General features: G+C 38.4%; 2 protein-coding genes across 6 annotated transcripts in view; both read right to left on the bottom strand.

Moving 5' to 3' along the window:
• ERICH6 (glutamate rich 6) overlaps positions 1-10,623 on the bottom strand; it is a 30,335-nt gene extending 19,712 nt beyond the window's left edge. For 2 of the 5 annotated variants that reach the window (XR_005558486.1, XM_039357932.1), the window contains exons 1-8: positions 10,324-10,623; positions 7,789-7,843; positions 7,083-7,171; positions 6,932-6,986; positions 5,369-5,496; positions 2,991-3,051; positions 1,807-1,909; positions 351-420 (exon numbers count right to left, since the gene is read on the bottom strand). Coding sequence is in view for 4 of the 5 variants with exons in the window: in XM_039357932.1 (XP_039213866.1) it covers positions 351-420; positions 1,807-1,909; positions 2,991-3,051; positions 5,369-5,496; positions 6,932-6,986; positions 7,083-7,171; positions 7,789-7,843; positions 10,324-10,378 (616 nt within the window). In the remaining variant the exon portion in view is untranslated. Of the gene's footprint in view, positions 1-350; positions 421-1,806; positions 1,914-2,990; positions 3,052-5,368; positions 5,497-6,931; positions 6,987-7,082; positions 7,172-7,788; positions 7,844-10,323 lie in introns of all 5 variants that reach the window. The other 3 variants (XM_039357933.1, XM_039357935.1, XM_039357934.1) reach the window with 3 other exon arrangements.
• A 3,906-nt stretch (positions 10,624-14,529) lies between these two features.
• SIAH2 (siah E3 ubiquitin protein ligase 2) overlaps positions 14,530-27,491 on the bottom strand; it is a 33,440-nt gene continuing 20,478 nt past the window's right edge. The window contains exon 2 of the mRNA XM_039357936.1: positions 14,530-17,660. Within this exon, the coding sequence (XP_039213870.1) occupies positions 17,103-17,660 (558 nt within the window). The 3' untranslated portion in view covers positions 14,530-17,102. The remainder of the gene's footprint in view (positions 17,661-27,491) is intronic.

Below are 27,491 nucleotides of genomic sequence, written 5' to 3'. Positions count from 1 at the left end.
GCTCCTCTGCTTCCATGCAGAGTTTTTCAATCAGAAAAATTAAAATTGCTCAGCAACATGAGATTGCAATTTGCAGAGATAGCATGCACTGCCAACAACAAAGATTTTAAACTAAGATTACAGCCCCCAAAACTATGGGTAACTATGAGTTAACCCATAAGTCCCCTTCCCAAGATGACAATGAGTTGTAAATATGAAGAGGTAGTATGCATATTTATACACACACACATACACACACCTATACATATACATACATATACATGCTAGTTCATTTTACTTCATCATTCAGTTTAAATTAAACCACATCCATTTCATTGGATGCTCCACCTACGTTTTTGTCACCATCTTACCTATGTCATCTTTCAGACTGACAAGGAGCAGCATGCTGGTTTTCTGTGTATTTTCCTTTAAAAATATATACTGTAGAGAGTAGGGAAAATATTCTGAGAAATTAAACCCTGATATTCCTAATTAAGAAAATGCTACTCCAGCTTTCCACTTTAGCTTTTGGGTGATCAGAGGAATACAGAATTCAAACAGAAGATGAAGCCAAAAAGAAAAGGATAAACGAAAACTGTATATATTTTAAATACTTCTTCCAAATATTACCACTGTTAGAACTGGATGACACCTGGTAGCAAGCAGGGCAGCAGAATTTGATATCAAATTGGCAAAGAGGACTCTAGACCAATGTTTTTAAAATTTGGTAACCGTATGTTACCTAGACTTCAGCTCCCATGCTGGCTGAGAAATCTGGGAGTTGAAATGCACACAAAGTTGCCAAACAATGAAAAACAGTGGTCTAAACTATAGCTTATAAAGTGAAAGAAGAATAGTCACGAACCTGGACACTTGTTTTAAACTCTGTTAATGCATTCTTATCTAAAAGATTTAATAATGTTCTTGTTCCAGCTTCCCAATGAAGTTTAACAATTTAACAACTCATGTTTAAAGCAAATATATATATTAAAAATGCAAAAATATAATTAGCATACCAAAATAATACCAGCACACACACAGATCCAGTTTTGGGTAAGACCAGCAACACACAAGATTCAATGCCAGAAGATCTTTCAAGAGAAAAGTATTCTATAGGTGGGGTGCTACAATTCAGATGTCTATTCTATGGCCATCATTAACCTGATCTCTACAAATTTTAATATAAAAGGCCCTTAGCAATTTTAAGTGGAAGTAGGCTGTCCTTCTGAACTCTAGACCAAAGTTGTATGTGGCTTTCTAGGAAAATAAGTAGCAATCAAGAACTAGAATGATGGCAACCAGTGAAGTTATTTAAGAATTAGCAACGTATCTTATATTCCTTTATCTTTGGATAACAGTCCAGCTCCCAAATTTTATAGCAACAGAACTTTCCAACAAGCCTGCAATGGTACATCCCCATGCAACAAACTGATGTACTCTAGAGATATTCAGACAATGAGAAAAAATACTATAACTTTCACAAATTTCCAAAATTTAAATATATAGTGTGATAAATTTCAGAATAAAATATTTGTGCTTAACAAGGGATCCTGGGTCCAAATTCATTTCCTGCCTAGCTAATTGTACTTTCATGAAGAACCACTGATGGTTGGTAAAGCATGTTTTGCATGCCAAAGATTCCAGGTTGAAATAGTCTAATCTCTCTATCAAAATACATCATATAGCAAATGCTGCAAAAAAGAACCTGACAACATCTCCAGTTAGAGTAAACAGATAAACAAGTAGCAGTTTTTCTTTCCTCAAGACAATGAAAATTTCTTCAAAATATATATAATATTTCCAACATACAATAAGCTCATTACTTACGCTCTCTCTTATAGACGTGGTCATGAATCCAACTTGCATCTGTCTGCATTGAGACAGATATTTCGAAGGGTCTCTGAGGCATATCAGCAATTGTATCCAACATCTCCCTTTCAGCAGATACAAGATATCATATAATCAAATTATCTTCAAATAAACTCCAATGTATCATGTCCCAAAATGATATTTGTTGCCCACTGCTTTTAAACAATAGAAAACCAAATATTTGAAGGATTTTACCAAGAGATAAGGCATCACTCTATGCAAAGATCCAGTACAGTTCTTAATACTTACTTGGCTAAGGTAGAATTTTTCTTATTCTGAGAGATTATATTTCTCTGATCACAATCTTATTGTCAGGTCGTCCTGGTTTGATGCTTCACAGAACAGCCGACAAACAGGCACGATTGACAACTGAAGTTTTATTCACTTCATCTGGAATAAAGTCAGCACTGGGAGTGGCTTGCTCCCAGTGCTGTATATAGGCCGCAGCTGCACTCCACAGCCTTAATTTCCTACCCCACCCACCATTATTTGTTATTGAACTCTTTGAAGAAAAGAGTTGATAAACATATCAAGGAACAGTCAAGATGAGAAAGAAATACATCAATCATGAAATATTAATTTAGCAGTGAGCACAAAACTGTAGCCATAGCAAAGTTTAAAAGATAAAAAAACATCAGCTAGAATGTACTTCTCTCAATCGGAAAGCAGTGACAATAATAGTAAACCACAATGATGCCACATGCACAGTTGTATCATGAGAGAAATGCCACCATTATCTATTGAGTCCTAAAGTCTGGCTCAAGTATATACGTTGTGGAATTTGAGGTATGAGGTCAACATGCTAATGTTGTATTTTATTCTCCTGTCCTCCAGCAGGTGCCCTTGTGTATACATCATACGCATACACAATGTAGTCCAGCCTTCCACAAACTGCCTGGACCCTTACAGATACTTTGGATTCTTATGAATTCTGGAATTGTAAGCTAATGCACCTGCTAACTGCCCAGCTGAAAAAGATTTCTATAATTGCACTCATTGTTTAAAGCACAATGCTAGAAGGAAGATAAGTTATTTCCAACTCTTCCAGCCATCATTTGGAAGAGAGGAATTTACAGGCAGGGACATCATTAAAGTATGGAATATTGTTACTTAACAATAAACTACTCATCTTAAATACTCACCTGCTGATTTCACGTTCTCTCCGAACTCCTCCCAATATCCTTGGAAAGCTCTTGGTTTTTCCTGTTCATAAAACAAATGCATCATTCACATGGAAACCCAATTTTGTTCTGTACTGGCTATGAACATTTTAAATATAAATATCTTCCTATAGGCCATTTATCCTGAGACTGTTTTGATGGCTTCTAGCCCATCTCTATCTACTGAATATGTTGTGGCTACCCAGACCTTTCTCTCTTTGCAGAAAAGTAGATTAACAGAGGACAGGATAGCACTTTTCAAGTACCTGAAGATGGTCAACATGTGATCAGACTCAGACTCCAAACTTTCAGGAGGTCAGCAGATGTGGCAATGCTCCTAGAAGAGTTATGTCTGAGATTTTCAGACAGCACTTTGGTCTAAGTACTTCAGCTTGTTTCTATGGGAGTTGAGTGGGAATAGGAAAAGAATAATAGCAGCTACTCTTGGAGACAGCTGGTAATATCCCATCCTTAATATCCTCACTGCAAAACAAACAAACATAACCTCAAATCACAGAACCAATGTTTGGTCAGTTTGCTGTTGAATTTCAGTAGGGCTAGGGACGGGGCACCTTTTGGGTTTTATCTTTGTTTTTTGTTGTTTATATTTTTATACTGTTTTTCATTTGTTGTTTGTTTGATGCTGTATGATATCCAGTGCCTTTTGGGGTGAGGTATTTTTATGGTAAACTATGAATCAAGAAAATTATAATTAAAATATAGCATACACTGTCAGCTCATGAGGCAACTCTTAGCTTCATCTGCAACAAGATAATTTATGTTAAAGCTTTGTTGTAGTGAAATGGTATGTGTAATTCATGTTAAGTCTTCAAAGCATTATAGCATGTTTACTATTGTAGCTGATTTGGATCAAGATTGATACCAACATAGATTAAATAGGACTAGTTCCATAGATTTTGAAAAGATCCTATGCCAAGTATAATAGCATCTAGAACCAATCTGGGCTCCTGTTGTTTTAATGAAATCTATCCTCCCTCTTCCTTCTCAAATACTTCAAGTGGAATCAGATTTGACTCCACTGTTTATTATGGCTGTCTTCCCCTCCTTCCTGCAAGACAAATAGGCTCCTATGTCAAAAATTCCTACAAGCTTTGTTTTGTTTTGAAAGAAGAACTTGATTGCACATAAATTTTAGTCTACATCCATATCAACAGAAAATAGAGAAATGTATTCTAACATAACTTTGCTAAATTTGTATTTCAATGCCATCATTTTGGTTCTCAGAGTTTAGTCCAGTTATACTTTTTCTTTGCATACTGCCAAGTTAATGTGAGAATCCAGTCAATAAGAAAGGTTGTCATATTGGTGGTGGCGTTTAGAATGCAGTATTGTAGGCTAACGTTGCCCATTCCAGGAATTCAATCCTCACTGGCTCAAGATTGACTCAGTCTTCCATCCTTTAGAAATCTGTAAAATGAGGACCCATATTATTGGAGGGGGGCAATATTTTGTAAATCACTTAAAAAGTGCTGTAAAGCACTGTGAAACAGTATATACCAGGGATGTCAAACTTGCGACATCATGTGACATGTTGCGACGTATCGTGACTTTTTTTCCATTGCCGGCAATGGGGTGGGCATGGTTTCGCTATGATGCATCCAGCCTGCAGGCCGGCAGTTTGACACCCCTGGTATATACTGTAAGTCTAAGTGCTATTGCTATTGTAGTTCTTCCTTAGGTCAACATTAGTAATAGTAATAGTAGTAAAGTTGGAAGGGACCTTGGAGGTCATCTAGTCCAACCCCCTGCTCAGGCAGGAAACCCTACACCATTTCGGACAAATGGCTGTCCAGGCTCTTCTTAAAAACTTCCAGTGTTGGAGCATTTACTGCTTCCGGAGGCAGGGTGTTCCAATGATTAATTGTTCTCACTGTCAGGAAGTTTCTCCTTAGTTCTAGGTTGCTTCTCTCCTTGATTAATTCTGTGATACAGATATATTTTATTTGGATTTCTGCCACATAGTCCAACATTTCTTGCGTTGTGTAGGAATTAATGAAACTGCTGAAGATCTTATACTGCCAAATTAACATAATAATGTAGAACAGATTTCTATAAATATTATAGCCAGCAAGTGTGATAACTACCTAATTTTGAAACCTACAACTGATGATCCTCCTAACAGTTCAAATGCATTGGGATTATAATCCTTTGGTAATGCTGGCTGAAAATTCTGGAAACTATAATCCCATGACATCTGGACAACATTAGGTTGGAGAAGATATATTCATGCAACTGCACTTAAGAAGTTTCTTAATGACCAACTTTGTGATGGCTTTGAAATTCCTTACTATCTGCCTTCTTAACCTATAGAACTTCTATAAGGAAATTAAGACAGATACCTGTGCTTGATGTTGATGTCTCTGTGGCACTTGGGGAAGACAACTCTATTTTTCTCTCTGAAGAATCTCTATCTGATCTCATATCTGGACTACCACTAGTTTCTCCTACTTTTATTTCTTTAGAAGACCTACAGGAAACAGAATTATAATCCATGAATTCTTGAAGACAAAATAAGCAACTGAATATTCCAGGAACCCAAGACATTGGAACAGCAACTATGCATTTTTCACTATATTGACTCTTATATATATAAAGTCATAGCTGTAGTTTCTTTTGCTTATTAATTCAAAGCCTTTTGCTGTACTTACTTACTCTGATGGGCATGCATATAAGTAGTTCCATAGGAATCCTAACATAGATCTATGTACTTCAGCAGATTTTATTCCAAACAAAATGAGAGAAAGTGAAACCACTGGCAATCATAGGTTCCTGTTCCTAGCTATGAGGTTAAAATAGCAAAATTTAGTTTCTTAATTTTATTCAGACTAATTTAAAATGTTCCATCTGTCTGGATATTAAGAGCTACTGTTTACATGGATAAACAATAAAAACGGTATATATTATGCCATAAAAAACTATCTCTTCTGCATGCTAATACAGTTAGTCCATTATTCTCAATAGTTCATTTAGTGTTCAAAGTTACAACGGCACTGAAAAAAGTGACTTATGACCATTCTTCACACTTATGTCCTTTGCAGCATCCCCATAGTCACGTGATCAAAATTTGGATACTTGGCAACTGGTTTATAGTTATGACGGTTTCCATGTCCCAGGGCTGTGTGATCACCTTTTGCGACCTTCTGATGAGGGAGGTCCAGATTCACTTAACACTTGTATTACTAACTTAACAACTGCAGTGATTCACTTAATAACTGTGGCAAAAAAGGGGCAAAAGTCACTTAGCATCTGCTTCATTTAACAACAGAAATTTTGGGCTCATTGTGGTCATAATTGAGGGCTACCTATACATAGACTTCTGAAAGCAGAGTCTCTCCTGCACACTTTAGTATCATATTGCCTAAGCAATTTCTGTATTCATTTAAGACTTCTAATTTATCAACAACCAAAGAAGTGGAAAACCTCAAAGGATATTCAGTCACCTTAAGACAGTCTACTTTTATGAGTCCATTACTCCTACCAGAATTAATTTGATCCACTGATCTTAATACAACCAGATATTGATTTGTCTAAGTCAGTGGTTCTCAACCTGTGGGCCGGGACCCCATTTGGGGTCGAACGACCATTTCACGGGGGTCGCCAAACAAGGCTTTCCGCCATTTTTTTCCCCTTTTCTTTGGCCGTGCCCCTGGCACCCAGTGATGTATAAGTGGTTGGGGGTCACCACAACATGGGGAACTGTATTATGGGGTCGCGGCATTAGAAAGGTTGAGAACCACTGGTCTAAGTCCTGGTGTCACAAAGAGCTCTCAATGATTACATTCACCAGAAGGGAAAAGATCAAATTAACAGATCTTCAAATCAGCACTTCCCAACACTCCAAATACATGTTCATTCCATTCATAGTCATAGCTAACACGAACAGTTTTTGTTATTGTAATTACCTAGCTGAAGGTATAGGAATTGTATCTGTAACTCCTCCTGGATGATCTTCCAACCCTGTTCATACAAACATGATTAATGTAAAGGTATATACTTTAAGATATATGTAAATAAACAAAAACTTGCACTTCAAAAACAATAGTAATACAACACCTGTAGCTACTCGTGACTTTTCTGTGATCTCATGCAACTCCACTTTGCTACTCTCATGCTCTGGAACTGTAACATTATCTTCCGGTGCACTGTGTTGAGAATAAATTGAATTTAGCATACAGAGGAAAGTATGTTGCAATGGCAGCACTGGAGATCAATGAAGATAACTTTATTGTGACATTTCCAGTCTTTTCAGGAGAATGCTAATTAAAAAGTGTGGGATTTTATATGAATTCTCTTACCAAAGCTTACCACTTCCTATTGAAGTTATAGCAATTATTCTCTCATGCATAGACTGGAAATCTAAATGCGAATGGTTGGTCCTAAGGATTAATAAATTCTGGTGGATTATTGAAAGATCAAGGGAGCTCTCTGGATTTTTCATCAAATAATTCTGTGGGACAGGCAGTTCGACAGTGTGTTTGCATCTAGTTGACTACTTGCAGTAGTGAGAGATTCGATTAGTTTCCATAACACAACCTCATTCATCTTGTTGCTTTACGGCTTCCAATTACCACATCTTTGGCAACTAATACCATATATTAATGTGTGAAGCACGAGGAAATTACTTCCTGATTTTTAGCCTAAATTTATTATCAATGAATTTTATTGGATGGCTTTGAGAGGACATTCATCTTCTCAGTATACTTTGCAACACTGTGATACACTACAAACAAAAGGAAAACAATTTTTACTATTCACTTACTTATCAGAATTATCAACTTCAGAAGAAGAAGTTCCTTTTCCAGTATCTTTGCTATCTAGTAAACACAGACACTTATTATAAGTATATGGATGAAAAATAATGCTAAACACAATCCCCATTCTGTCTAGAGGAAATCATAGCTGGGAAGTTATGAACATTTATTTGATAAAATAAAAATTTGACCTTTCTTTAGAAGATCAAAAGATAATACACAATTCTTTCCCTACCAATGTTTTCATAACCCTATGATGGATTAGGCTGAAAAATTCACCCAAGCTCATTAAGCAAGTTTCATGGTTCAGGATTCAGTCTTAGTTCAACCTCTGTTTCCAAGGAAACCTCCATGGGATCAGTCACTGCTTTGACTGAGTCTTTAAAATGGGATTTCAAAATCATGACACATCACATGGATTTGGGCCAAGTCATTTTATTTGAAAAACTATAAAGTTATTAAGAGAATTATTCCATTAGTCACTCTCTCTTAGATCACCTCACCTCACAGGACTGTTGTTATGGGGAAAATAAGAAAGAGTATTAAGTATGTTCGATGCCTTCAGTTATTTATAAAAACAACAGACAGGAGAAAAAAATATTTAAACCCTCTAGATGTTAATGTACAAAAGCAGTATTTCATACATCTAATTTATGCAAGTCTCCCAGTGTTCTGCTATTTAAATAAAGAATTTGGAGGGAATTTTCCAAGGATGAAGCATTATCATTCACCACCATTTTTACAATAAAAATAATTGGGGTGGGAATGAATGGCATATGCACAAATGAATTGCTTTTTTAAAAAAAATATAAGCATCTTCTCATCCTCTGTTCCTTTTTTTAAAAACCAAACCTAACTTAAGACAACATCAGATTATTTGTAAAAAAGGATGACAGCAGAGGCATTTGGGGTAGGTAAGAGAGGGATGGTCAAAATCTGCAAGAAGGTGGGAGGCAGGCCTTGGATTGTAACATTACACCCACAATCTTGAAGATTTTGACAAATATACTCCATTCCCCTCAACACTGGTGGATGACTGATTAGATACTGTCACTTCTTCTTACTCCACACAAGCCACATAGCTCATACACCATGAACAAACTATGTTGGCAAAAAAAACCTGAAATGTTTAGTGATTGTGTTTAACTATAGAAACTATATTTTCACAGTAGGATACCTCTGAGATTCATTAACCACATTATGGATCTATCTGCATGCTGAACATAAAAATTAGGTTTTGAATCACACAAAGTAAAATTCAAATTGCTTCAATCCCACAGGATTAGACAAATATGTGATATAAATACAAGAGGCAGACTCCACATATGAGGTATATATCTCACTGACAGAAATTATCTCATCTCCCATCCTAATCTCCTTTGAGTCAGATAATGCAAGAATGAAATGTATGAGTGTGTCTACAGTTCTGACAGCAAAAATTTCTCAGCCATTCCCATGATAACACTGTAGGAGAAAAGCCTAACTTTGGAAGTTTGCCTTGGGAAGATGTAAAAAGGGAAGGAAATTACGGAATTGGTAGTTCTAGGCTTGGATCAGGGAGCCATAGATTCAAGTCTCCACTCAACCACAGTGCTTATTGGGTGACTCAATCCAGCCTCCTTGGGCCTTGATTTCATTAGTGAGCCAAAATGTTTTCTGCCCAAACATTTGCAGAAAACTAAACTAGGATGAAATTGGCTGAATCCCTTGCTGATCCTGTCTCTGTTGCTCAGTTTCAAATCAGTGCAATTGCCTGATTCCTTCCTAGGTGTTGGGCAAGAAATCTTACAGATTTTATACACCTCTATGATACTCTTGGACAGTATTGAGATAGTACTGAGGGGGAGAGAAACACTTAAGGATGATTTAAGGTTCTTCACTCAACAGCTGCAGACACCATGAAGGGCAGGACTAACAAATAAGTATTTTCAGAATATTTTATAATGTTTTTAGGTTGAAATGGAGATATGTTCTGTACTGGAGAACATCTTCTGGCTGCTCTAGTCCAGCTCTTTCCCAAACCTTTCATAGATGATACCAATCACACCAATTGCTGTTCCATATCTACCCACTCTTCCAATTTTCAGGACTCTGAATTTCTTAACTTCCCAGAGTTGTTGCGGTGGGACTAAAATTAGGAGAAGACCCCAAGAACACCACTTTCCGTTCCCATAAAAAACAGGAATAAGGGTGTACTATAGAAACGAGTAACTTCCTTTCATCACCTAGAGAAGATTCGTAAAGCTCGACCTAAGCTTTTGCCCTTTAAGACACCTTCAGATTAAAGACGACTATTCCGTGAGCGCTAAACCCCCACTAAGAAAAAAAACCCTCATCTGCTTTTGGAGACCGCCGGTCTTCTCTGTGCATGTGACATTAAACTCAGGCGTGCCCATCGCTTCTTGCGGTCTGCGCCCAAGTCCTTGAGGAGCGGCACACTGAATGCGCCTCCCACCCCCACTACACTCTTTTCAGTGACTTCTTCGCATGTTTCTCTAGGACCCCGATGGTACGGAGCATAGACATAGACGCTCGATCAGCACCTGGATCATTGCCTCCATCCCGATTTTTCTCCGAGGTTCGAGAAAATCCTTCCATAACCCGCGCCCCGATTCACTCGCCGCATCGCAGACGGCCCCTTTAAAAGGCCAAGGGCTGCATGGGGAACCACTGTTCTCTGTGTCTTGTGACGCGAACTGTTTTGCATTCTAGTCTCTCGGGAGACGGCGCCGCAGAACGCGATTCCGTCGGGACTTCAAGGGAAGGAGAGCGAGCCGTGCAGAAAATCCACCCGTTACTTAGATGTTCATTCCGGGTGGATTATTTTGATGCTTCGGGTTTGGGGTGTTTCGCATCCTGACCTCTCTTTGAGGTTAGACTCTTCACTCCGTTTGCCTATTCATTGATAAGAAACTTTTCAGGCCGATTCTTTTCTCTGTGTGGCGTGTTTGGTCATGCACGTTTATTAGCAACGCTAGTGAATTATGACGCCTCATGCAGCAAGAGATGAGAGATTTGACTTCTGCGTGTTCAGTCCTGTTGCCTCTTTTTTTAATGCGTTTGCAGCAGGGGGCAGCATGTAGCAGACCTTAACTCGTCTCGGAAAAAAAGCTAAGCAGATCTGGCGTGATTAGTAATTAAAGGCTAGCCGGAAATCCTAACTGTAGAATGGATTGGAAAATTGCAGGGCCTTGTCCATATAGTCACAAGAAACTGAGTTTGAATAATTCTTTACCTTTAAGAACTTGAGTAGTAAGTGGATTGAATGGTGGATGTTGCTTCACAGGACACGTGGACGGTGGTTTCTGATTTGTTGGCTAATCGGCCTGTTTCCTGGTATTAACAGAAAATTGAGTGCTGAGAGGCCTTGTTTACATGCTACTTCCCTTCTCAAGAGATATGCTGTATAGGCCACATGGCCTGCTATGAATTTTCTAGAACTTGTCTTTCCCACCCTAGTTTTCTCCAGGTGCTCTGGTGTTCTCAATTGTCAGATTTCTTCTCTGGCTTTCACAGTATCTTCGGGTCTATAACCCCCAGAATTTTCAGCCAGGGCCAGGACTGTCATGGGGGCTGAAGATCATGATCAGCATTGAAACAAAATTAATTCACTAACTATTTGTGGTTGTTTCTGTAGTGTTTCAAAGAATGTGGGAAGACTTATTTCGCTCAAGATGGCAAAATAGTTTGTAATGGGTCTGAGCGAAATCATATTATTCATGTTGTCTAGTACAGGGATAGGCAACCTTGGCTTTTATGACTCGTGGGCTTCAACTGCCAGAATTCCTGAGCCAGCCATGCTGGCTCAGGAATTCTGGGAGTTGAAGTCCACGAGTCATAAAAGAGCCAAGGTTGCCTACCCCTGATCTAGTAGAAGCAAGTATACATATTCAATGTTAGTGTTATTTTTTGCAAGAAGCTCTAGTAAGCTTTTAATCCTATAGTTTAGAATAAAAGGAAATTTATGGATAGTCCTCAACATATGGCCACAATTGGGACCAGAATTTCTGTTGCTAAGCAAGGCAGTTGTGCCTAATTTTATGACTTTTGGCCAGTTAGCAAATTACTGTTTTTTAAAGTGAATCATGTCATTAAATGAAGCTGGCTTCCCCCACTGACTTTGGTTCTAGGAAGCTGATTGGGAAGGTCATAAATGGCAATCACATGACCCCAGGACACTGCAACCTTTGTAAATAAATGCCAGTTCCCAAGCACCTAAATTTTGACCATGTGGCTTTGGGGATATTGCAACTGTTGTTAATCACGAGGACAAATCATAAGTCACTTTTTTCAGTGTTGTAACCTTGAATAGTTGTAAGTTGAGGATTACCTGTATGTATTAGAAAACAGCAAGTTGATTCGTGAGGGGGAAAAAACCATAGTTGTTAAGTACAGTGTAAATGTAACAAGCGTGCAAACCTCTGAAGAGTTATTTTTTTCTGAGGAGGAGGTTGGACTAAACAAAACCCAAAGCAGATGGTGATAGGGTTCAGCTCTGCGTTTGGGACATTTCAATGGTTTCATTTTGTTATGATCCATTTTATTATCTATTGGGAGGAGAATCCATTTCGTGCTCTGAATAGGACCTGGGAAAAATCTCCCCTTGCTGAGATTGCTTACATTCTGGTTGGAAATATTGCTGAGGAAGTTGCGGCATTCTTTTCCTTTTCCTGCAGGCTTTGCTCATCATAATGGAATTCTATATGGTTGTGGTCAAAAGATTATGTTTGCCCCTTTAGTTTGCTGGCAAAGGAATGCAAAAAACATCCCAGGAAGTGACAAGGAAGAGCAGCTGTAGGCATTGCTGTGCTAACAGACTGTCTGTAATAGCCAAATGAGGTCACTTTTAGAATGCTTAGTAGTTATTCTAGGTACTCAGTGCCACAATTTAAAGAATCTTAAATCATCTCTTGAGTTCTGGGAGTTCATTTCTTTCAGCACTTATGACCACTAAATCTATCCCACACAAGATGATTAAAGTCTATGCCTCAAAAAGGGTTTTTCCCTTCTGTGGGGTATCAGACCATTTAATTTATGCTGACTGAATAGTGGGAACAATTTGATACAGTTCTTAATTGAGAACTTACTCATCTGTCTACATTAATAGACGTTTTGCTGTTCCTCACACCAGATATGTTTCCAAGAGATTTATCAAATGCTTTAAAGATCAGACTTACTTTTTAGTGTGGGATATGGTTTCAGATGAGAAAAATAACATATGCAGTCATGAATGTGGTCATGTAGAGTGCAAAGGTTGAGAGTTGTAAAGGAAATCCTTGCAGCAGATGGGTAGAAATAGAAGATATCACACTCCCATAAAGCTCAGAAAGACTTGAACCAAGATTAAGCCATGCCCTAAATCTATTCCTAACTGCTTACATCCAAATATGTTATCCCAGACTTTCTACTATACTAATATTGTGTTCTAAAGTCCCGTAGTTGTTTAACCCTGATCTAGACTATCTGGGCCAGAATATTTGCAATCCATTTCTTGTCCATCATGGAAATAGTAAGCTGTTGCATTGTTAACAACTTATCTTATGCTCAAGTCAACATTTTTCAACATCCTTGTTCTCTATCTTTCAGGCAATATGCTTTCAGCTATATTTACAAGTATTTCTTTATAGAAGGAGATAATTGTTGAATTGTTCACTAGAACACGTCAGAATTGGATTACATATATACCAAGAGTCCTTGAATTCTTATTACAACTGATTTGAGACTATATTTTTTTTCCTCAGAGTGTCTTCTACACTCTAGAAAATGAGTGTGGTCAAGCCAAAGGATTGGGTGGGGTCAGATCAAAACTTAAAATACTTTTAATGTAATAATTGTGATGCATTTAATAAATTTTCTTATTACACTAAAATTTATATTTGGTAGAGAGCTGAAGGAGTTTGAAGTTTTGTTAAAATGGCTCTCTGGGCTTTTTAAAATTCTGGTAATTTTCTACTGATATACATGTTTGTGTAGAAAGTGTAAACATTTGATTCCTACAAAATATTACAGAAAATAATGGTTTGGTTGCATAGTCAGCCAGATGTTCAGACTGGACTTGACATTTGTACACCTACTGAGTACTTTCCAAGGACCTGGGATAGACAGATGTTAAGATTTTATGATGTCACAGGAATATACAAATGAAAAAAGGATATTTTAGGTACCACCTCAAGATAATTTCTTCCTTTAGTTTAAATCTTATATTCGGTATCAATAACTGATCATGTAATGGATTATTGATGTTTGAAATTCTTTGGGTTATGTTTCTCTAAAGCAGGACTAGAAACCAGATAGTACAAAGTTCCCCAATGTTTCTGGATTTGTGGACCAGCGGCGGGGTGGGGGGGAGAATGGTTCCATGGGAGCGGCCAGCAATCATGTGCGCACACAGCTCCATTTGAGTGAGCAGTGTGCACACACACCTGCCGCTCACTGAAATGGAGTGTGTGCGCAAATGCACTCACTGGCCATTTCCATGGCTCAGTTGCAAACCCCTCACAGCCCATTAGTGGGCCAGTCTACAGGTTGGGGACCTTCTGAGATAGTACAAATAGGCCATAATTATTATTTGATAAATTATATTGAATGTGATTTATTGGTTGAACAGGTAAACAGCATATAACTGTTTTGATGCAACAGTAACAAAGTTGATTAGATCATACGTTTGATCTGTAACCTGGATGATGAGGCAACCCTTTGTAAAAGCAGCATATGCATTAAGATGATTTTATGAAATGAGTAACGGATAATTAACTTGTTAAATCTGTTTTAATAATAAGAACAAAATGGATTATTGGGCTTCAGCAGAAGCTGTTTTTGGCATTTCAGAAAAAATCTGTTGACTTTCTTTTGGCTGTATGAGTCATATAATAGGTGCTGTTGAGAATTTGGCAAGGAGTAAAATTATGCACTATTAAGTCAGGCATAGCAAGTATAAAGATGAAAGGGAAAGTAGGCCACTGGAGAACCACTGAAAATAGGTTAATAATAATAACAATAGGAAAGTGCTTTTAAATATTCACACCTTTTTGATGGCAGTGTTGTAAGGAAGTCCTTGAAAAGGAATTTTTAAAACATGTTAGAAATGGATAAAATATGATTGTAAAAAAAAGTATTCAGAAATTTAATTAGTGAGCTTCAGCAATATTTAGGCCAAAGATTTTTCTACATATAAAATATCTTTTTTACTGCACAGTAAAAAAAAAGGCAAATCTATATGTAGCCATTTACAATCATTTTCAGTTGATCTTTAACATGTCAATTCCAGAAAGTAAAGGCTTTCTCCCTACCAGGAAACAGATACTAAAACAATCAGAATGGCAAATAATTATTTTGTATAATTTTGGTTAGCTGCAAATAGTTGCAAAAAAAAATTGCAGGAAAAGTTTCTAGCACTACCAAAAATTAAACCAGGTGATTTTATATTATATAATGTTAAATTTTCTTGGTTAATTTATTTCTGCATTCTCTTATTTGACAAAACTCAATATATATTGCTAGAGGAAAAAAGCTGAACATATCTAAAACTAAAGCAACTATATTCTCTTTGGCTTCCTGAATTCTAAGAGTTAACTTCAACTGTCTCTAGTCTATTGTCATCCCTAGTATGGATTATGATTACCTATATTCCCAGTCAGAAAACTAGATGAGAAGCCTGGTGGTCTGTGGTGATAGTAGTGGTCGTGCAGAATGACTTAATGTGTGTCATGACATACTTTGTTCACTAATGTCATGACCATGTGACATCATGCAAATACAGTTCTAGTAGAATAAATTCCACATCTGTTACACTGACTGTTAGGAAAAGCTTGCTAGACCAGTGCATAAGATGTGCTATCCCACTGAAGTATATTTGTCCTTGGCAGCTATGATATGAATGCAAAGGTGTTCTTTTTCTACCCAGTAAAAGAGCCCACACAAGTTGTTTTTTTTTACAAAACGTTTATTTAGAAAACTAGAGTAAATATGGCTATGCCCACAGAAAAAAATTAAATAGCAGAAAAGACCATCCCTCATATCAATTTTCCTTATGTTATTCTAGATCAGTTTTTAGAATATGAATGTGTATATGAATGATGCCATGTTTACGTGCGTATGTGTGTGTGTGTGTGTTGCAACCCCTTAGGTAAGCAGCTCTGACAAAGAGTCTCTTCAACTCTTATAGGAATAGAAAGATGAGTGGATGAAGTGGGCCCATTGTGCAGATATCTAAACCTTCATTCCTAATAGAAAACATTCTTTTTAAAAAAATAAAAATTCAACCAATTCATCAGCCAGAAAAAAAAAGAAAACTCAGTTGATAAAGTAAATGTCTTCTCCTATGTGAATTACTGTGTGAAATGTAAAATCCACAAATTTCTCTGTGTTAAAAGCTTAAAAATAAAGCACTTCCAACACTGTAACGTTCTGTTTATTTACTCTTTCTTTTTAATATTTTGTTACAAAGGTGGTCAAGAGCTTTATCAGTTGCTTGAAGCAGTGGGCTGCTTCTTCCTGGATATGAAGTATAGTGAACTAAGGTACTAAGGTTGTACTAAGGTTGTAGACATACACTCCATGTTGTGGGTAAAAACTCACATTTTCAAAAATTCCCTCACAGTAAAAAAATGTCCCTTAAGTAGCACAGCCTTGCAGGAGGGAAAGTTGTAATTTAGTGACATTTTTGCTGTGCCCTGTTTCTGTTCTATGGAATTGTTTAAATATGGTATTCCCTGCTTGTAACCAGAAGTGCTATAATTTATGCACCTCATTTTTCTAAACTTGTGCACAGACTCTTTAGGCATTGAAGAGCTACCTCTGATGGATGTCCCACCTCTTTTATTCCCTATGTTTAAAAAAAAGCTGTTTTAAGATGACATTGTTTCGTTCTCTAAAAAAACTCCACTGAAACTCTTAAAAATATATCTCTTCCTTTTTGGATTAAAAGGGCACTGATTTTGCTTTAGTAACTATTCTGATAAATCTTATTTTAAAATTCCCAATGAGTATAGTTTATTAAGATGTCAGGGTAACACTTGTATTACGTATGAAGATACACTCCCTACGTGGGTGTATTGCCACCCAGTGATTAACAGTTGTGCAGGATTTCATACAATGAAGGGAGTGTTCATATATAGAATACACTACAGATACATCACTCCAAAGTGAATGACAGGTTTGTAATGGCACTGGTGGCAAATTCCTGTTCTTCCTCATGTGCTTATGATTTGCATGAGAAGGAAGACAGGGCAACAGTTGAATACCATTTAAAAAAAAAACTCAGCAAAACATGAAAGCACTATGCCCAGAGAAACCACATGGTTTCACAAGTTACACAAAAATATCACGGACAACATGTAGAAATAGTCACATTGATTCCAAGGTTCCCATTATCTGCAAATAGATGTGCTATGGCAGTGTCAAACACAAGACAGTCACTGTTCATGATAGCTGCTGCCACCCCATCATGGATGGAGCGTGGTGTTGCTTCCCATGTCAGCCTCCGTCTGTTGCCATTCAGTTCGAGCCTGTATGCAAAGTTCTCTGCTTGTTTGCGAGTGCCAATTAGCAAGACTATGGCAAAAAACTGTTGATGGCCCTCATACTTCTCCTGTTTCTCTAGAACCAGCATGAAGTGATGGCCAAAGCATGACTGCATCATCACCCAATCAACGGCTCCCGGCAAGTTAATGTCTGTGGCGAGGAAGACAATGTCTTCTCCTTGAAGAGTTGTGATACTCTTGTGAGCATGCATTAGATGAGACATCACCGCTTCCAAAGAACCCTGCCATTTGCACGATGCGCCTGGACATGGGCAGGAGTAAGGGCGATACTCACAAATGTCTTCATGATCTGGCTTTTCTGTATGATGGAGTGTCAGGGAGCAGCCTGTGGTAGCATACTGAAAAGATGAAAGGTCATAAAGTTACATTGTTTGCTATTTGATTTAAACCCCCTCCTAGTCTGCAAAATCTTTCCACTTTTTTCTATTGTACAGCCTAGCATCGTCTGATTTAGTAAGAACAATCCAGAGCCATAGATAGAGATCTTTCTCATCATTTGATGCCCATATGTTAACCAGACTGGAACAAGACTTTTGGCATGCAAAGCTTGTGCCCTCTGATATATATCAAAACTCTGTGTCTTCATTTTGGTGGAGACTGAATAAAAGAAACAAATTCTCCTGATCAGTAACAGAAACCTGGATTATAGCAGACATATGATTAGTTCCTCTAGGGCTTTGATAAGCAGATATTCCCAAATCTGTACTCTGAGATGCTAGGTTTAGAACCAGGGACTTTCTGCATGGAAATGTTACTGTTTAATTACATCTCTAAGATGCCATATATGTACATCTAGAATGCTCTACTGTTAGAGTTTGTCTCAGTGGGGTAATTAATCCTTTCCAGGAGGAAAAAAAAATCCAGCTCCTATTGGTTTTTGAAAGCTGCATTATGAGACCCTTCAGATATTAGAATACCTCTGAGTATTCATAAGAAGTTTAATTGCATGGGTCTTATCATGGATTTATCTTTTGAGATAGGATTCAACAACTGCAATGACAAGCATGCATCATCTTTAAACACTATTCCACAGAAATGCAGTTCCTGCTGTGCCAGTATGGGTTATATATGGTGTCTTAGATGCAACGCCTATTAGTTTCAGAATCTGGCTTTTTATAAGCCTGCTATATTGTTTTGTTTGAAAAGAAATGCTTAATTTTTTTTGTCACTCCCACTCCCACCCTTTAACAATATTTTTTATTGTTTGCAATAATAAGAAATCCCAGAATCAAAATATAACATAATATAAATTTGTTATGGTTGTTCAGATTTTAACGAGAGATCTCATTTTATTTCTGCATTCTGTCCAGAGGAATTTATCTAAATGATGATGTCAGAGCATTTTACTTCCCTCTTCCTTCCTTTTTTTTTGTGCCAATCTATTCTTCAATTTCAAAGCACTCTGTTATTGACACAGGATATTTTCTGAGAATTGCAAATATATATACATTTACCCAGAGTTACCGAGCTTTTGTTGGAAACTCCCAACATCGTCAGGGTTAAAAGCCAGTCAATGGAAATACTTTAAATAAGGTTAGCTAACGCTTGCACCCGACTCCTAGACCGCATCATCGGTCCTGGCCGGTTAATTTGTGTTCTAGTTGTTTCTTTGATGTCTGCGCCCAGCCCTCCTCTATCACTCCTTTGAGCATTCTTACTCACTCTCTCAATGTTAGTTCTTAGGTTTGTTAGGATCCTTTCATCTTCCTTCCCTTTGATGGCACTTGCTCCCATACCTTCCTGTTGGGAGTTTCCAACAAAAGCTTGGTTTTATTAAAATATTTCTCTATTTGAATCCTCCTGGTGGTCGTAAGTTATTTATTTTATATCATGAATATAACCAAGAGTCATATTTTTACAGACATTATTCACTTGACATTATTCAAATGACATTATTCATTTGAGCAGCACGAAGCTGAAAACACCAGCCTGAAGATGACGAATGGGACTTCGTCGAAACGTCGCCAAGACACTTCCAATTTTACGCGGGAGAAAACCCGAACAACCAAAGACCTACATACAAATACCCGCGAAAACCTCAGAAAACATACATATATATGGTGAAAAAATATGACTCTTTTGGGTATATATCTATGAATAAAAGAATAAAATACGATCACTGGGAGGGTTAAAATAAGAATACTTTACTAAAAATATACTTATACTAAAAAGTTGCCAAGCTTTCGCTGGGGGAACTCCCCAGCATCATCAGGGCTAAAAGGCCATTACAATAAAGGTGGTTTAAGTAGGTTCAAGTAACGTTTGCGCACGGCTCCTAGACCGTGTTACTGGCCCTGATTGGCCAGCTGATAACCAAGATGTGTCTATAACGTTATGTTCTTCTCTTCGGATGCCCTTCCCTATCCCTCCACTATTGGTCTTTGGAGGCGTTAGTAACCTTGCATCCCCTCCTCTTCCGATAATACCAACGCCTGCTGTATCAGGGGGAGGATTCAATCTGATGTTTTCTTGTGTCTTGTGATGGGGATAGGGTTCCACTAACTGTGGGTTAATATCCCTTCCCAATTGTATACCCCTCTCCTCCTTTGTCGTGTCAACAGCTCTTATCTGAGTATGGTATGCCTCAGCAATCATGTATTTATTCCCCACCCCAGTCCTCCTTACATCCGTTCCCTCCCGTTGTTTGGCACTCAAACTTACTGATCGAGCGGGTTGTCATTCTATGCTTTCTCTCCCCTCTCCATGTGGGACGCTCCTCCTCGTTGCTATGGGCAACCGCACACTCCGAGATTTTAACAAGTCTTTTAGGTGTTCCGGCTCCACTGGTATCGCTTCCTCCCTCCTGGGAGGGTGTGAGCCTCACCTGGGGTTGTTGGGCGGTGCGTAGATCATCCATATCGGGCGCCTCCTCCCTTTCTTTTTCCGTGCGCGGGGAGTCCGTAGCCTCTATTCCAGCGTCCACATGTTGGGGTGGGAGACTCTCTTCCTGCATGGTCCGGCGCCGGTCACCTGGCAAGGGGGTGTTGATGGTATAGTTATTTACGTCCATATGCAGGTGTTCCCGGCGGTGGGGGGATGCGGCTTCCTGTCCATAATGCCGCAAGTGTTGGTATGATCACTTGCGATGTAATGAGTGGTAATTTGAGTCCCATTTCCGCAGCGCTTGTTGCGCTGGATGCAAGTCAATGCGACGATTAATTGAGCTGTCATTTGAGAACCAGGCCTCTTTCAGTAGCCGGCCTCCCTTCATGGCATCACTAGCTACGATACAGGTATTAGCAAAGTCAAATCGGTGGCCCTCTTGCGCCATATGCATCCAAAGTTGTGAATGCTGCTCGCCCCGTTTTATAGCCAATTGGTGTTCATGGAGATGAGTCTTCAGGCGTTTGGCTGTTTCCCCCACATAGTTGCCTTGGCAATTCCTGCAATTGATCTTATATATAACAGATGATTTCTCCATAGGAGGTAGGGGGTCTTTTGGGTGCATGACTTTAGACCGTAGAGTTTGGTTTGGCTTGTGAGCCACCTCTATTCCATGGGGGGCCAGCAATCTGGCCGTGGCCTCTGAGATATTGTTAATGTATGGGAGGGAGATGCGTGTTCTCTGTAAGGAGGGTTCTTCTCTACGTTGGTTGGCCCGAAGATGGGTTGTTACGCTATGCCGTCTGATGAATCTTAATGGGTAACCGTTATAACGGCATATGCGAAAGAGGTGTCTCCTCTCTTCATTCCTATACTCATCCGTACTGCAGTGGGAGTCAATGCGCTTAAATAACGTTTTAATGCAGCTGATTTTATGGGAAAAGAGAGAGCGGTTTAAGTGCCAAACAATGGGAGGGAATGGATGTAAGGAGGACTGGGGTGGGGAATAAAGACATGATTGCTGAGGCATACCATACTCAGATAAGAGCTGTTGACACGACAAAGGAGGAGAGAGGTATACAATTGGGAAGGGATATTAACCCACAGTTAGTGGAACCCTATCCCCATATTGGTAAAAATGCGACTCCCAGGCATAATTATGTGTGTGTGTGTGCGCGCGCGTGTGTGTGTGTGTCTTTGATAATTTTGAATATTGGAATCCCAGGTATGGACATTTAAAGTCAATCAGATAAAAATAAAGAACTCTGGGATATAAGGTAAAAGGCTTTTTTAAAATTAATTGCTGAGCTTTCGTTAACAACCTGTTAACATCATCAGAGCAAAGGGCTAAATGAGAAGGGGGGAGTATGTGCATAAATTTACATAACAGTTAAACAACGGTTACAGTGAGGCATGTGCACATAGCGTGCTTAAGAAGCTCTTAAAGGCATAAAGCAGTCAGTCTCAAAAGTCGCGCTTGTCAACTGTTTGGCACGTAGATCCAGCGTGCCTATCATCTGTTTGGTGTGAGGTTCTTAAGGCTTCGTGCTCAGTCTTGTGCCGGCTGGATTCCTTCCTCACTGCAATCGTTGTTTAACTGTTATGTAAATTTATGCACATACTCCCCCTTCTCATTTAGCCCTTTGCTCTGATGATGTTAACAGGTTGTTAACGAAAGCTCAGCAATTAATAAAAAAAAGCCTTTTACCTTACATCCCAGAGCTCTTTATTTTCATCTGAGATATATATATATATATATATATATATATATATATATATATATATATATATATATATATATATATATATGCGCGCCACAGTAACTCTGGGTAAATGTTGATGGTTGCAGCAAAGATCTAAATCTTTGCAGTCAGAATAAAACTCAGAAAACAAAGCATACATAAATTCTTGTTTTTTGTTATTTGATCCAATCCAATCCCGTCTCCGCCTTTTAGGGCATATTGATCATGCATAAAAGCTTTTTTTTTAAATTAACCAGAGAATTGTGCACTTCGTTGTTGACATTTTTTGGTTGAAAAGTGGAGACAACCCGAATTTCAACCCTTGTCTCCCCAGTTGTCTCCAGCATCAGATTTAGCATTATCTTTGATTTATAGAACACTTGCAGAATGAGCAGGACTCCGTCTCTGCTTAGATTGTTGTTCTTTGATGCCAGGTTTCCACACTTATATTTCATATCACCTAATAACATAAAACAGTAGGAGTGGAACATATGGGATGGCTGAATGGCATGGCATAAAGAAGCCTAAGCATCTGCTTTTTACAGATGAGATCATGAGTTCAGTTAGGCCAACAAGGACTATTTTTGCACGGAGATGAAAAAAGCAACAGAAGTAGGCTGCTTTGGACCTTCCTTCATATACTGTACTTGACATGCCTCTAATCCATTGTTTTCTCAACCTTGGGAACTTTAAGATGTGTGGATTTCAGCTCCCAGAATTTCCCAGCTACCAAGAGTAAGAAGTCTACATGTCTTAAAGCTGCCAAGGTTGAGAAACGCTGATCTAGTCTAATTTCTGAACACAGTTCTCAGAGAACCTTTATTCATAAAAACAGAGGCCATGTGGTGAAAGCAAACCTGGGAAAACCTGGATTCAACTTTGCTCTTGAGATTTTTCAGCCCAGCTTTCCTCAAGCCTAATTGTTATATGTAAGGAAAGTTTGGAAAAGGGAGGCTATGTATCCCTCTTGAATTCCTCAAGGAAAATGGAATATAAATAAAAAAAAATACATAACAGGAGTAGCAACTAATTGATAAGCATTACACAAATTCTTTATTATTTTCTTTTCAAAGCAGATTAAGTCTTTTAAATTTGCTACACAACAAAGCTTTTAAGCAAAGGTAACTGCCATTTATAACTGAAGGCGGCGACATATCTAATATTCCTTCCTTCTCCCATCTTCCACATAACAACCTTGTCAGGTGGGTTGAGCTGAAACAGGGTGACTCACTGTGATTTAGCTCCCCGAATAATTCAGTTCACGAGAGCCAGAGTGTGACATCCAAAAGTCACTTAAAATAACAACTACCTCAATTTAAAGATTCTAAAAATCAGAAAGGAATTGCGTATCCATTGCTTACAATACATGAATTACTTGAATCATTTCTTATAATACAATGAAACATTTTCTATGTATGTTTAAAGGAGGTTTTAAGTTTGTGAATGATACACAATATAAGTTTAATTATTGGTCTGGAATGTTACATCTAACCAAGAACTCAGTTTAAGCTGTTTCCAGTAGATCACTGATAATGTACAAGCCACAAGTCCCATCACTTGCATATCAAAATGGCCCAGCTTATATCCAAGCAAGAGCCATTAGCAGGCATGGGGCAACTGCAACATTTGGAGAAGGACAGAAAGGCTGTGGAGGGGAAAATCAAGACAACCTAATGCAAGTTAGTTAAGAAGACAGTTTGGTCTAGTGGTTAAGGCACCAGGTTAGAAACCAGGAGACTGAGTTCTAGTCCCACTTTAGACATAAAAGCCAGCTACATGAGTTTGGATCAGTCATTCTCTCTCATTTCAATTCACTTCCCAGGATTGTTGTGGGGAAAATAGGACAAGGAAGGAGTATTACTTATATTCACTGCTCTGCATTGTTTGTAAAAATAAAAAAGGCAGGATATAAATAAATAAATAAATATAAATCAATCAATAAAGAGAGACCACTGGCTGTAGAATAGTGACTGACTTATGGGAACAATGGGAAACCATGAGAGGATGGAATTCCAAAGAGAGGTTTTCTCTGCTATCACTTCTTTTGACTGGAACAGCTTCCAACTTATACATTTTATCCATTTGCCATCAAGTGTTTAAAGGCAGAACTTATTTTTATCCAGCGGTTATCATTCTACCTTGGATTAACACTGTACCTTGTATAATTGCACTGAGGCATTTCCCATGGCATTTTGTTGTTTGAATGCGGCATTCATAATTGGGCTACCTATAAAGTCTGATCACATTTGCTGAGGTTGCTAAGTGAGATGTCACCAAGCCCAACGGAAAAGCTCCAGCTAAGTCAACAAAAAGGTATGAAGCATTTTTGTATCCTGACAGTTTTGGGAGCTGCCTAGAGCTGTGCTAATAATATGTTCTCTGCAAGAGGGAAGGCTGGTGCTTTTTTATTCAGTGGTTGGTTGCAGCACTTTTTTGGCTGGGAACAAGGTGAACAGATGGGACATTTACTGGAGTGGTTCTGTAACCCCTGCATAACTCTTGGCTACCAGCTCTTTGATCTACTACAACAATGTTGCAGAAAATAGCCAAAGATATTTAGAATTTTACATAAATATCGATCAAAAGGAAATAGGAGAGAGAGAGAGAGAGAAAACACTTCTATTAACTGGTACTTGAGGAATTCTTATAAGAAATTATTTTGGACTCCCCTGTAGTTACTAAATGCATGGATGAGCTACTTAAATTATTAAGTTTCTAAACCTCATGGTTATAATGAAAGAAAACGTTTAGCATTTTTATAATAGACAGGAAAGATGCTGAAAATTGCTCCTAGTACTCATTTCTTTACCTGTCCATTTATTTTAGCTTCTCCCTCAGCATCATTTCAGCTTCTTTGAGTTGAAAGAAGACGATCCAAACTATGCAGGCTAAGAATTTTTTTAGAAATATATACGCATAAATATTGTATTGCCAAAGTACTTCAGTACATAATCTGGATTAAAAATCTGACCCATATACTACATACACAGTATATGAAGACTTGGTCTTAATTCCAATAAGAATATTTAGGTTTTATTGCTCAGGCTATGAAGTTTGTGTACGTCTCTCTGAAATCCCAAGAAGATACAAAACTAGGTAGTGATGAACATAGCTGAGCATACCTGAGGGCAAAATGCTACAATTGTCTAACCCAGGAGTCTCCAACCTGAGAGCCACAGACCAGTGATCTGCGGGAATGGCTGGCAAGTGCACGCATGTGTGTGCACCTCCACTTGTGCTAGCACCACTGCTAGAGGCCCCATTTTGCACATGTGCGGGGGTGCTAGTGCCCAGTTTGTGCATGTATGTGGGTGCTAGCACATGCATGTGGGCACCGCACCATACATGCACCGTTTGTGCATGCGCATACACACACATCTCCCTGCTCCTCCCTTTCCCTCCGGGCCATCAAACTACAAAGGTTGGGGAGTTCTGGTCTAACCTACCTGATGATTATTATTGACATACACTTTTATATTCATTGTTTTTAATAACATATACCTGAGTGACCTGTTTGATTTGTCTCTTATTGGTTCTTTTTGACAGCTAAAAAACATGGTGGTGATTAGTACATGACTCATCTGACAAGAAAGACATTCTGGTGGGAAACGTCTAGACGCCTCCTCCCTCTGAAAAGAGGATACTTTAGGTCATATTTATCTCAATAATAAATTTGAATGTTTGGGTCAATTCTCTCGAATTATGGGGGCAAGAAGTAAGTATATAGAACAGTTATGTGTATCCTGGAAGGCAGGTGGGCGGTGATGGCCGTTAAGACCCATTAGCCACTAAACAAAGCAACTTTACTACCCATTTTGAGACAGCTGCAAAACAAGCATTTAAAAAAGCAAATACAATCTTCAAAATTCTTTGTGAAACATTAGCCATACTTGCCTTATGGTCCTCATCATCCCTCTCCAAGACTATCATGTGAAATAAAATAAAAAAGTTGTCTGGCCATCATCCTTGTCAGGCTGGAGAAATGACCCATTAATGCAAATCTTGTCATAAGCCAAATCCTGGTTAGAAATTTTAGGCCACGAGTGACTGTGAACCTTTATCTTTTTCCCAACTGAGAGCTTCTATTTCATCTGTTCCTTTTTGAAAGTTTTTTTTTTTCTACAGAGAAAAATGGTGCTGTGAAATCAGGAGGATAGATAACAAATGAAAGAGAGCGGAACAAATCATTAAGGCAAGCCTATGAAATCTCAGAAGGGCTTCACTTAAAAAAGTTCTGTTTCTTCTAGTGACAACTTCTTAGGATTCCAGTGGCTGGATAGGATGAGAATTGCAGACTTCAACATGTGGAGGGCATTCAGATTGAGGACAACTGCTTTCTAAATTTGTTACTGAGTGACTCAGTTAATACACACACGAAATGGGTATAGGAAAAGCTGCATTAAATGTATCATCTGAGCATTTGTCAAAGAGAAAGGATTATTTGCATACACACAAATCAAATATTTATTACTGTACAATACTGTAGACTGGAAGGTGGTTAGTTCTTCTCTAGGGGAGCATGTAAGCGTAAGTTGAAAAGACAACTTGAGGCGTGTAATTTCTCCATTAAAAAGAGTTGGACTAAGTGACCTCTCTCCTCTGATTGCTTACAGTTCTATAGTACTATTATATTTTTTGTGTGGGGGTGGGAAGACGCACTGACATAGCAAAATGGTGTGACTCAACATCCAACCAATTTTGCTGAAGATGCTGGAAGATGCATCCTTGAAAGGATGTCTCTTGAGCATCTTCTAAGATGCTGTGAACTAGTGTTTCTCAAGCTCAGCAATTCATCTTCAGCAGAACTCCGATAGTTGAAATCCATACATCTTAAAAAGTTGCTGAGACTGAAAAATATTATTCTAAACTCTTCTGAAGTACTCCACTCAGATTACAGTTATGATCTATTGTCCACAAGCAAATGTAAAAGCCACATGAGAAAATCCATTTAAACAAAGAAATATAAAGTCGTGTACCACCCAGAAATGAATGGATCATTAGAGTTTATGCAAGTTATACCTAAATCCTTGAAATCTGAATACAGAAAGCTGATACTTGTAATGTTTTTTAATCTGTTCCCTTCCAATTATTTCACATTTTATTTGAGACTGTTACCCCCACCTCACCTCCCATAATCATGGCTAGCCACAGTCTCAGGAGCTGACCAGGTTGGCACATGCTGTGCTAGGCACACAGTTAATTGTTTGCTTATATTATTATTTCTAAATTAGTTAATTGTAACCCTGCAGATTAGATATACAATCAGAAATAGAACTTTTGAAATGCAGCAACTGTATTCTGCAATTAGCTTATTATTAAGACTAATATATTAGGCTTGGTCCAGGCAAGTAGAGAATTTGTGTAAGGAACCACTTCAATCCACATCTTAAGAAAGCAGAACTCTTGGAAATGATCTCTTCCAATAGGAACTTTTATTAAGAGAAATTGATAGCAGGCATGATAGACAGGATCTGAGGGATTTCCTTACAAATTGATGTTTTAAAGTGTCCCTAAGCAGCCCCCACCCCGCAGGTCTTTCGGGGTGATTCAGACCGGCAGATTTCTAGGTGTTAAATCCAGGAAAGATAACATTGTTGTGCATTC

Source organism: Crotalus tigris, unplaced genomic scaffold, assembly GCF_016545835.1.
Source record: "Crotalus tigris isolate CLP2741 ecotype Arizona unplaced genomic scaffold, ASM1654583v1 scf7180000018970.2248101, whole genome shotgun sequence".
Classification (NCBI taxonomy): Eukaryota; Metazoa; Chordata; class Lepidosauria; order Squamata; family Viperidae; genus Crotalus; species Crotalus tigris.
Note: the sequence above shows the minus strand (reverse complement) of the source record. Positions and strands in the feature narration are given on the sequence as shown.